At 27.1% G+C, this 13,553-nt stretch overlaps 1 protein-coding gene across 1 annotated transcript in view; it reads right to left on the bottom strand.

Moving 5' to 3' along the window:
* Positions 1 to 631: 631 nt before the first annotated feature.
* The window catches only part of LOC100201488 (importin-4), a 97,741-nt gene continuing 84,819 nt past the window's right edge, over positions 632 to 13,553 (bottom strand). Inside the window, exons 32-37 of the mRNA XM_065820630.1 lie at positions 7,793 to 7,846; positions 7,548 to 7,702; positions 1,465 to 1,600; positions 1,291 to 1,395; positions 827 to 902; positions 632 to 743 (exon numbers count right to left, since the gene is read on the bottom strand). Coding sequence (XP_065676702.1) covers positions 649 to 743; positions 827 to 902; positions 1,291 to 1,395; positions 1,465 to 1,600; positions 7,548 to 7,702; positions 7,793 to 7,846 — 621 coding nt within the window. The 3' untranslated portion in view covers positions 632 to 648. The remainder of the gene's footprint in view (positions 744 to 826; positions 903 to 1,290; positions 1,396 to 1,464; positions 1,601 to 7,547; positions 7,703 to 7,792; positions 7,847 to 13,553) is intronic.

The following is a 13,553-nucleotide window of genomic DNA, read 5'->3' as shown; positions in this document are numbered from 1 at the left end:
ATTATTTTCAATTTTACCAAAACATGCACCAAAAACATATTTGTTTAGTTCAATTTAACGTTTTTTCTATCCTGTTTAATCCATAAGGCCCTCTTTACTATGGTCAAACTCTGATCACTGTTGAAAAAACAGCTACAAATAAACCGGTTACGCCGAAAAAATGTTAATTCGTCTCAAACAATATCTTTCGGTATCTAAGATTTATGTTAAAATTTAACATAGGCGGAATAAAGGCACAGGGGGTTCAAGACGCAAAAATCAGATATTTAGTTTTAAATATTACATATCATTATTTTTCTTCAATATTTTCAGCCTAGAATATTTGAAAAACCAACTTATTTTCTTAATTATTATTAATACAAATTAATTATAAAGCAAGATTTTTATTGTTATAAAAAGGAATTTCGGATCGTTTATAAAATTATTCAAACTTATCAACCCGTTTGTAAAAACGGTATATTCTTTTTCCGGGATTTAATTATTTTATTTCAAAATTAATAATAAATCGTAACGGCGAATCATAAAGATTGATAAAAGTGGAAACCATTGTCAAGGCTTTACTAAATTTTGTTGATAACGTAACTTTCTAAACGAAATATACGCGATGCTTTAAATTAATACAAAAAAAAAAAAAAAAACTAAATATATTTATTTTTGAGCAAGAGTGGATATTATTTGATTAAATTCTAAAGGAAATTTTCTTTGAATATCTTCAATTGCGATTTTTAATTTTTCACGTGTAGCTAAAAAAAAAAACCGAAATATTAAATTTAAAGTCCTTAAACAAAAACATTTGGATCATTTATCTTGTAAGCAAAAAACCAACCTAGTTCTATTCCGGAGTTTTCGTTGCCGTGAGACTCGATGAAAATAGGAATAAGTTTTTGCAAATATGGAAACAGCTAAATGGAAATAAGAATAATGCTTTAATCTAATTTGTTTACATATTTTCATATTACAAAGTATTCTTGCCGCACCAGACAATTTAAAAACATTCCCAATACGCAAGCATTCGAAACTAAGAGAAGGTCGTAAACAACGTACGTCATGCGCAACACAAATTTGTATAACGCAAAAACTCCAACGCAAAACAGAAAAAGAAATAGCGCTCGTTCTATTTATAAAAAATTTAGTACTATAAATCTTTCTAACATAACACATTCAATTGTTGAATGCAATCAGCATGCTAAGTGAAAATAACATAAAAATAATAAGGAAAGTAACTTAATAAAGTAATCGTCGCCGCTATATTATAATAAAATTTTAGTAAAACGTTTAAAATCAACTTACAATGCAGCTGTCGGTAACGTAAAGGTTTGAAAGGCATTTCATAACAGTTTCATTTTCCCTTTCGTCTTCCTTAATTGGAAGGCAATCGATCAATACCGACAATACCTAACAGAAACACAGCATTAAAAAAATCTTAAAATTAACATATCAAGAAAAGTTATTATAACCCAATACCTGCTGCAACGGTAGAGATTCTTTAGATGCCATTACCATTCTAGAAACAGCACCGCAAACATTGTCTTGGACAAGGGAAGGCTGCTTTTGCTGATTCAGCAAGTTGAACAAAGATTGTAGAATATTAACATAAAATCTAAGAAATTTTAATTAATTTTTGAGGAATAAAGTCATAATTTTTTTTTTTTTGCTCAACAAAAAAACTGACAACGAAAGGTGTTTAAATTTTTATTTCACGTTAAACATTTTTTCTGGTTTCCGTTTGGTCAAGGAACTTTTCTTATATATCATAAAATTAACTTTTCGTAAAAGATTGCTTCCGATTAAAAGATTTAATTCCCATTTAATCGGCGCAATTTTATAATTAAATATGCCTTTGTGCGTATAAACTTTGAAGGTTAAAATTTAAGGTGATAGTGCGCATTTTAAAAAAGTGCGCGCTAGATTTTAATTGCTCGCTCTTTTTTTAAAACAATAAACATTTTTCTATGCATAAAGGAGACTGGGGCTAGTTGGCAACAGACAAGTTGACAAATTGAACTAATTTTCAGAGCCTTTTTTTCAGAAATTGCTGAAAATTACATGGAACCTTTCTACTTGATCATATTATCTTTCACTGCAGTATCGTAAGGATTCACTCACTCGCATATGAGATATCGGAGCTTTTGCGTTTTTTTCCTATTTACTTTACGAAGAAAAGGTTGTATGAAAAAAAAACTATTAAAAAAATTACAGTCAGAGTTGATTTTCTATTTCCATACAGTTTTCTTTTATAGGCTGCTTATTGAAAAAAAAAAGTTTTTTAGTTAAGATAGAAAAAATTTCACAGGACTAGTTGGCTCATAATATTTACTATGAAAAAAAATATATTTTTATAAAATTAATTTTTCCTTTCTTTTTAACCTTGATTTTTTTAACTTGAATAAGGGTGGGCTACTGTTTTGGTTTAATAAACAAAGAATCATTTGATACTAGCGCACAATGCTTCTGAAACCTTAAAAAGTAGCCAAAAATAAATTTGACAAAAAGTTATTTTTAAGCCTAAAAATTTTTAAATCTATTTTTCAAAACATTAGGGTTATCGTTTTGATAAAAAATTTATTTTAAAAATTATGTATTTTGCTCTTAAACTTTTTTTAACTTTTTTTACGGCAATAAATAAACCTTTTGAATTAGAAGCGAGTTTTGCGGACAGACAATTTGTCGTGTTTTTAACATAATTTTTAGACCAATCAAAAACCTTAAAAAAAAGCGGAAATAACTTCTTTATGTAATTTTATTTCTTAAAATATGGAAAACATTTTTAAAACAACAACAACAAAAAATATTTTCAAATCTAAAAATTAATTTTTATTCTAAAAAAATTATGAAAAGTGAAAAAGACGGATGTAAACAAGTTAGAAAAATAGAAGACGGATGTAATCGAGTTAGAAAGATAACAGAGAGAGCAGAGATTGGCCATTTAAGAAACACAAGAACTTCTCTACCATCTTTTCGGAACATGAAACTATCTTATCTTTAATTTTTTTATTCTAATTATGCAATCTTTTAATATTAATTTAAAAAAAAGCAATTTTTTTGATGGTGCTGGATTAAAACATTTATGTTCATATTACATCTAGGCTACAAAATTAATGTAAAGTCTCATCAAGCTACACAAAAGCACGTTAGGCAAAATTAGCACAAAATTCTGTGCAGAGCAGAAAAAAGTTCAGCCGAGCCAGATGCATGGAAAAACTTAGCCTACTTGTTGATATTGCAAAATCTGGACTTGGAAACACAAACGATGGAAATACTGCAAGAAGAACTTTTAAAAATGCGAAGGCATTTCCTAATAAAACTGGGATTGTAGAAGTTATAAAAAGATTAAGTTTGCGTTCAAAAAATGTTTGATGACTTAAGAATTGCTTCTCTAATGATATAAGTAAGGCCCTTATAAAAGTTAATGTTAGTTTTTCACTAAACATTTTGTGTTATTAGTAATATTGATTATTAGCAGCCTTCGGTATTTGGGTCGGCATTTGGCAATGCTGAACTTGGTACTTGGATCGGCATTCGGCAACGCCGACCTAAAAGTGTTTGAGGTCGGCACAAAATCGCCTACCTCGATTCTGTTTTATGGTAACCCCTTTGTGTCAAACTTTTTTTGCCGACCTGATGCCGATCTCTAAGAGTTTGAGATCGGCAATATATTGCCAACCTTCATTTTTCCAAATTCCGAGGGTTGTTATTAGTGATATTGAATTTTTCTTAAACCCTCTCATCTTTATTTGGATGTTTAAAATAACTTTTTAACCTCTAGTCCGTTTATTTGATTTTTGATTGGATAATTAATTTAACTAAGTTTAAGTTAACGTCAGCATACTACATAGAAATTTCTGTTTTAAAATTCAGCATATAAATAAATTTAATCAAATAAATATCATTTGAAATTATAATTGTTCCTCTTTGGTAGTTGTATTTTTATTATTTTAACTTGTATCAAAAAAGTGTATCATCAAAGCAAGGCATTTTTGGATCTTTAAGTTTTACATATTCGTGACCATCATCATTAAAGTTCACGCCTACAGTCGAATTTCCTGTCTAAAATATAAAAAAAATGCCTAATTTTTCAAACTTTTATGAATTAAAAAAAACAACAACCAAATATGATTTTTTTTTATTTGTCTTTATAATTAATAAGTTTTTCTTGAAAAATTACAAAGAAAATATTTTTTTAGTTATAATTTTTCCTCTTTACATTGTCATATTTTAGTCATTTTCCCTTTTATAGCATGTGGCCCACCTTGGCAAGACATCCTTTTTTTTTTTTTGCAGATTTGGAATGACCTATAATTCTTTACCAAATTCTCGCAAATTTAATTTGAAAATTTGCGAGGAAAAAAAAAAAAAAAATTGATACACCCTACCCTTATATGGTTATACCTTAAAATGCTGATTAGAGTGGTCAGATTTAATTTTCAAATTTTAAAAATGAAATCCTGTACCCAGAAAAAACCTAAAAACACATTAATTATGTTTTTTCATAAATAATTTATGCCACTTTTTAGGGTTTCTGAGGCACTGCAATCGAAAGAAATATTATATTTTTAGCTTAAAATTATTGCCAAAATAAGTAATAAAAAAAGTTCTATAAATTTTGCACAAATTTTGCTGCAAAAATTATAGAACTTTTTTACTATTTATTTTGGCAATAACTTTAAAACTATAAATTAATAAAAAAATTTCGTCAACATACAACCCAGGATGGGGTAAGTTGTCAAAAATTTTTTTTTTATACTTTAAGGACCCAGAAATTTTTATAACTTTAATTTAAAATTTATAATTTAATTTTAATTTAAATAAAATTTAAATTAAATAAAATTTAATAACAAATGCATATCAAAAATGTCACCAAAATTCATACCCTTCCTGACTATGATTTAGTATTTTCGAAAAAATTTTTTTATTTGATTACTTTTCATTAATGTTAATAATTAAAAATCTTTTAACATTAACAATTGCCAAAGCTGTCGAAGGAAAGCTGTCGAAGAAAACATGCCAATTAAACAATGGTTAAAATTAGTCGAAAAAACAATGTAAAAAGCATAAGACCTCATAACAATGTTAAACATAAAAACTTATATCTAAATGAAAATATCAAATAATAACATAAAAATGTCAAGTATGTCATGCTGTTTATTTATTTAAATGAAAAATAATTCATTTTATTGGAAAAAGGTACTTTTAAACAGGTTTTCATTTCTTGATGTACTACTAAACGGTTGGCCAAAAAACTATAATTAATTTATTTTTAAGGGTGAGTTTATTTAAGTAGTAATTTAAGTTTTAGGATATCCAGCCATAGAGGTGACAATTTGTTACAGCAGTTCTTTTATTATTCCTACTGTGACAAGTATAATTTGGAAATCTCAAAACTTGTCAATGCCTAATAACCAATCACATTAGCTTTTAAAGTATCATTTAAATGATCTAGTAAAGGTTGTAGATTCCTAAGCAATACATATGCAATCTTCAAGATTAAGTATAGTAGAAAGTTTAGAAATATCTTTTAGGTTAATTAGTATTTATATAGTCAGAAAATCTACACTTGCTTTCTTATTATTTGTCATCATATTTGCTTATATTTTTCAAGTTAGCAATATATAAGTTTTGATTCGAAATTTGTTTCAAAACACAATATTATGTTATTATAACATTATTGTATATAAATATATATATGCTGCCAGGAAAAAGGTTTTTTCTTGTCTCTTTAAATTTTAATAGTTTTTTATTAGAATAAGTTTTTATATATAAATATATATAATTTAAATTTAATCAGCTTTTACTTATATTAATTGATATTAAATTTTAAAAGTTTATAAGCCATAAAGTAATTTGATTAAAATGAACTTGTCAATGTTTTTAAAATGAATAATGCATAATATGTTTTCTTCATTTTTGTATTGCTAAAAGTTCAAAATTAGAAAAACTATAAAATATCAAAAAATCTATTTTATTATTCAAAGTAAGTTTTACAATTGTAACTTCGGCAAATGACAGTTGTTCTACCAGATATATTCAAAAATTGTACTATTTGCTGGTTTAAATGTACTGGTACAAATAAAGATAGGAAAAGAAGTGGACGTCACTGCAAAACAAAAGACTGAAGACAAGTCAATTATACTCTCATGTAAACAAAATAGATGATTACCAGTCCAAGAAATAACATCTAATTTTAATGCCGCTCATAATAAATATATTTCAAAAAATATGACCTTTCTTGAAGTTGGATTTAATGGTAGCTATTCAAAAACCTTTTTTAAAGAAAAATACTTTAACAGGCTTCAGCTCATAAAAGTTGGACAGAAATAAACTGGAAAAATGTGTTGTGGACAGACAAATCTAAACTGGTTGTTTTTGTAACAAAGAGATGGATCTCTGTGAGACAAACAGCCACTGAAAAATTCCATCCACATTGTATACAGACTGCAGCCTAACGGTGTGGGGCTGATTTACTTTTAATCTTGTCAGTAATCTTGTGAAAATTAACCGAATTCTTGACAAGAAGGCATATCATAAGATATAAGAAGAAATGCCATGTCATGTGGAAAACGCCAAATTGCGTGTTCAACAAAAACACACATCCAAACACTGTACAAACTAATTGAAAAAAAAAAAAAGCTTGCAGAGAACAAACAATTATAATATGGCTGCTACAATCCACAGTTTTCAACCCAATTGAGTTGCTATGGGAACAACTGGATCATTAGGCAGGAAAAAGGTTCCCTACACTAGGGGTGAGCAAAACCGAATATTCTGTTTTTCATAGTTCATAAATTCATAGTTAGCAAAACCGGACCTGATATCTGGTTCGGTTTTGCTAACTATGGGTGACTATGATTTTGCTAACTATGGGTGACTATGGTTGGAAACTATGGTTTCAACTATGGGTGAGCTTTTTGCTCACCCATAGTTGAAAGTTTTAACTCAAAATGGGTTATCTGGTCCAGTTTGTTAAAATCCGAATCCCATTTTAACAAACTGGACCGGATATCCGGTTTTTCGGATATCTCACCCCTATCAACAACTCAATTGTGGTCAATTTTAAAACATCTGTAGAAAGATTTTTTTAAACTTATTTAAATTAGTTAATCAATTGTAGGACAAAACTTGTTTGTAATAAAGGCAAAGGGTGGATGTTTTTACAAAAAAAAGTTATGAATTCTTGTAGCATAAACTTGTTTATTTTTATTGCAGGTTTAAAAAGGTAGATTAGTTTGTAATAAAATTCGGATAAATCTAATTAGTTTTATATATTTTTAAATTTTCCCTGAGTTTACTTGCATTAGTTTATTTATTTATTTTATATATTTTTTCATTTTTGCTAAGTGACTATATACATACATATACTTACTTTATATACATATATATACATACTTTATACACACACAAATATATATATATATATATATATATATATATATATATATATATATATATATATATATATATATATATATATATATATAAACATACACATATATATATAAAACAATTAACAAATAATAAAATATTATTGAAAGACTAAAAAACAATGTTACATTTTTGCTGCATCTCCACCATGTTCACAAAGTACACCTAAACCAAAAGCAGCATTACTTCTGACTTCTTCATCAGAATCTTGCAAAAATTGAACTAACCACGGTGTTAAAGGTTGAACGTAAATTCCTATTGATACACCCATTGCTTGTATGATCTTTTATTTAAAATTATAAAATGATTGAAATAATGCAAATATTCAAAATGCAAACCATTAAAATATTTATTAAGAAAAAAAAAACTATACCTCAGCAATTGTTCCAGCAGCAAAAGACTTCTCTGCCACTGTGCTATTTTTTTTCTGAAAATAAAAATTAAATTTTATTATTTTATTTTTTAATCTAAACAATTTACTTAAAAACATTCAAAAGTAAAAATCTGAAATTTAAAAACTTTATATTATTTGTAATAAACTGGATTTTTTTGAATTTTTATTTTTAAAAATTCATTGAGTTTTAAAAATTACCTGTTGGCATATTTTTTTTAATTTTTTATATTTATTTGCGACTTGTAATACTTAATTGTTGCGTTTAATAAATTTGTGAAAATTGTCAACGATTGTTGTTTAAAATGATAAGTGTTTTAAAACAATATTTATAAGATTGTGACATTGTAACAATTTCAAAATATTTTTCGGTATTTCAAATTTCATAGAATTTAGTGTTTATAACTCACAACAGAAATAAAGCAATAACTTAAAACAACATTTAAGACTCCAGTTCTGATACGCATTAAAGGAACATCTTTTAAACCTAACAACTATTTAAAACGCTCTAACTTAACTAAGAAAAAGTAAACATTAAGGATCACATTATTTTGTTTATATCAAACTTACTTTTTAATTTTAAAAATTTTCATAACATAAAAATACATTTTATTTATTAGAAAATTGAAGAGAAAACTACTAATACCACAATACACATGTATAAACATGTGTATACATATACTGTGAGTTACAATACACATGTATAAACATGTGTATTCATATACTGTGAGTTACAATACACATGTATAAACATGTGTATTCATATACTGTGAGTTACAATACACATGTATAAACATGTGTATTCATATACTGTGAGTTACAATACACATGTATAAACATGTGTATTCATATACTGTGAGTTACAATACACATGTATAAACATGTGTATTCATATACTGTGAGTTACAATACACATGTATAAACATGTGTATACATATACTGTGAGTTACAATACACATGTATAAACATGTGTATTCATATACTGTGAGTTACAATACACATGTATAAACATGTGTATACATATACTGTGAGTTACAATACACATGTATAAACATGTGTATTCATATACTGTGAGTTACAATACACATGTATAAACATGTGTATACATATACTGTGAGTTACAATACACATGTATAAACATGTGTATTCATATACTGTGAGTTACAATACACATGTATAAACATGTGTATACATATACTGTGAGTTACAATACACATGTATAAACATGTGTATTCATATACTGTGAGTTACAATACACATGTATAAACATGTGTATACATATACTGTGAGTTACAATACACATGTATAAACATGTGTATACATATACTGTGAGTTACAATACACATGTATAAACATGTGTATTCATATACTGTGAGTTACAATACACATGTATAAACATGTGTATTCATATACTGTGAGTTACAATACACATGTATAAACATGTGTATTCATATACTGTGAGTTACAATACACATGTATAAACATGTGTATTCATATACTGTGAGTTACAATACACATGTATAAACATGTGTATTCATATACTGTGAGTTACAATACACATGTATAAACATGTGTATTCATATACTGTGAGTTACAATACACATGTATAAACATGTGTATTCATATACTGTGAGTTACAATACACATGTATAAACATGTGTATACATATACTGTGAGTTACAATACACATGTATAAACATGTGTATACATATACTGTGAGTTACAATACACATGTATAAACATGTGTATTCATATACTGTGAGTTACAATACACATGTATAAACATGTGTATTCATATACTGTGAGTTACAATACACATGTATAAACATGTGTATACATATACTGTGAGTTACAATACACATGTATAAACATGTGTATTCATATACTGTGAGTTACAATACACATGTATAAACATGTGTATACATATACTGTGAGTTACAATACACATGTATAAACATGTGTATTCATATACTGTGAGTTACAATACACATGTATAAACATGTGTATTCATATACTGTGAGTTACAATACACATGTATAAACATGTGTATTCATATACTGTGAGTTACAATACACATGTATAAACATGTGTATTCATATACTGTGAGTTACAATACACATGTATAAACATGTGTATTCATATACTGTGAGTTACAATACACATGTATAAACATGTGTATACATATACTGTGAGTTACAATACAAATGTATAAACATGTGTATACATATACTGTGAGTTACAATACACATGTATAAACATGTGTATTCATATACTGTGAGTTACAATACACATGTATAAACATGTGTATTCATATACTGTGAGTTACAATACACATGTATAAACATGTGTATTCATATACTGTGAGTTACAATACACATGTATAAACATGTGTATTCATATACTGTGAGTTACAATACACATGTATAAACATGTGTATACATATACTGTGAGTTACAATACACATGTATAAACATGTGTATTCATATACTGTGAGTTACAATACACATGTATAAACATGTGTATTCATATACTGTGAGTTACAATACACATGTATAAACATGTGTATACATATACTGTGAGTTACAATACACATGTATAAACATGTGTATTCATATACTGTGAGTTACAATACACATGTATAAACATGTGTATTCATATACTGTGAGTTACAATACACATGTATAAACATGTGTATTCATATACTGTGAGTTACAATACACATGTATAAACATGTGTATTCATATACTGTGAGTTACAATACACATGTATAAACATGTGTATTCATATACTGTGAGTTACAATACACATGTATAAACATGTGTATACATATACTGTGAGTTACAATACACATGTATAAACATGTGTATTCATATACTGTGAGTTACAATACACATGTATAAACATGTGTATACATATACTGTGAGTTACAATACACATGTATAAACATGTGTATTCATATACTGTGAGTTACAATACACATGTATAAACATGTGTATTCATATACTGTGAGTTACAATACACATGTATAAACATGTGTATTCATATACTGTGAGTTACAATACACATGTATAAACATGTGTATTCATATACTGTGAGTTACAATACACATGTATAAACATGTGTATTCATATACTGTGAGTTACAATACACATGTATAAACATGTGTATTCATATACTGTGAGTTACAATACACATGTATAAACATGTGTATTCATATACTGTGAGTTACAATACACATGTATAAACATGTGTATTCATATACTGTGAGTTACAATACACATGTATAAACATGTGTATACATATACTGTGAGTTACAATACACATGTATAAACATGTGTATACATATACTGTGAGTTACAATACACATGTATAAACATGTGTATTCATATACTGTGAGTTACAATACACATGTATAAACATGTGTATTCATATACTGTGAGTTACAATACACATGTATAAACATGTGTATTCATATACTGTGAGTTACAATACACATGTATAAACATGTGTATTCATATACTGTGAGTTACAATACACATGTATAAACATGTGTATTCATATACTGTGAGTTACAATACACATGTATAAACATGTGTATACATATACTGTGAGTTACAATACACATGTATAAACATGTGTATTCATATACTGTGAGTTACAATACACATGTATAAACATGTGTATACATATACTGTGAGTTACAATACACATGTATAAACATGTGTATTCATATACTGTGAGTTACAATACACATGTATAAACATGTGTATACATATACTGTGAGTTACAATACACATGTATAAACATGTGTATTCATATACTGTGAGTTACAATACACATGTATAAACATGTGTATACATATACTGTGAGTTACAATACACATGTATAAACATGTGTATTCATATACTGTGAGTTACAATACACATGTATAAACATGTGTATACATATACTGTGAGTTACAATACACATGTATAAACATGTGTATACATATACTGTGAGTTACAATACACATGTATAAACATGTGTATTCATATACTGTGAGTTACAATACACATGTATAAACATGTGTATTCATATACTGTGAGTTACAATACACATGTATAAACATGTGTATTCATATACTGTGAGTTACAATACACATGTATAAACATGTGTATTCATATACTGTGAGTTACAATACACATGTATAAACATGTGTATTCATATACTGTGAGTTACAATACACATGTATAAACATGTGTATTCATATACTGTGAGTTACAATACACATGTATAAACATGTGTATTCATATACTGTGAGTTACAATACACATGTATAAACATGTGTATACATATACTGTGAGTTACAATACACATGTATAAACATGTGTATACATATACTGTGAGTTACAATACACATGTATAAACATGTGTATTCATATACTGTGAGTTACAATACACATGTATAAACATGTGTATTCATATACTGTGAGTTACAATACACATGTATAAACATGTGTATACATATACTGTGAGTTACAATACACATGTATAAACATGTGTATTCATATACTGTGAGTTACAATACACATGTATAAACATGTGTATACATATACTGTGAGTTACAATACACATGTATAAACATGTGTATTCATATACTGTGAGTTACAATACACATGTATAAACATGTGTATTCATATACTGTGAGTTACAATACACATGTATAAACATGTGTATTCATATACTGTGAGTTACAATACACATGTATAAACATGTGTATTCATATACTGTGAGTTACAATACACATGTATAAACATGTGTATTCATATACTGTGAGTTACAATACACATGTATAAACATGTGTATACATATACTGTGAGTTACAATACACATGTATAAACATGTGTATACATATACTGTGAGTTACAATACACATGTATAAACATGTGTATTCATATACTGTGAGTTACAATACACATGTATAAACATGTGTATTCATATACTGTGAGTTACAATACACATGTATAAACATGTGTATTCATATACTGTGAGTTACAATACACATGTATAAACATGTGTATTCATATACTGTGAGTTACAATACACATGTATAAACATGTGTATACATATACTGTGAGTTACAATACACATGTATAAACATGTGTATTCATATACTGTGAGTTACAATACACATGTATAAACATGTGTATTCATATACTGTGAGTTACAATACACATGTATAAACATGTGTATACATATACTGTGAGTTACAATACACATGTATAAACATGTGTATTCATATACTGTGAGTTACAATACACATGTATAAACATGTGTATTCATATACTGTGAGTTACAATACACATGTATAAACATGTGTATTCATATACTGTGAGTTACAATACACATGTATAAACATGTGTATTCATATACTGTGAGTTACAATACACATGTATAAACATGTGTATTCATATACTGTGAGTTACAATACACATGTATAAACATGTGTATACATATACTGTGAGTTACAATACACATGTATAAACATGTGTATTCATATACTGTGAGTTACAATACACATGTATAAACATGTGTATACATATACTGTGAGTTACAATACACATGTATAAACATGTGTATTCATATACTGTGAGTTACAATACACATGTATAAACATGTGTATTCATATACTGTGAGTTACAATACACATGTATAAACATGTGTATTCATATACTGTGAGTTACAATACACATGTATAAACATG

The sequence above is a fragment of the Hydra vulgaris genome, chromosome 15 (assembly GCF_038396675.1).
Source record: "Hydra vulgaris chromosome 15, alternate assembly HydraT2T_AEP".
Classification (NCBI taxonomy): domain Eukaryota; kingdom Metazoa; phylum Cnidaria; class Hydrozoa; order Anthoathecata; family Hydridae; genus Hydra; species Hydra vulgaris.
The sequence above is the reverse complement of the archived record's forward strand: the minus strand, read 5'-3'. Positions and strand labels throughout refer to the sequence as shown.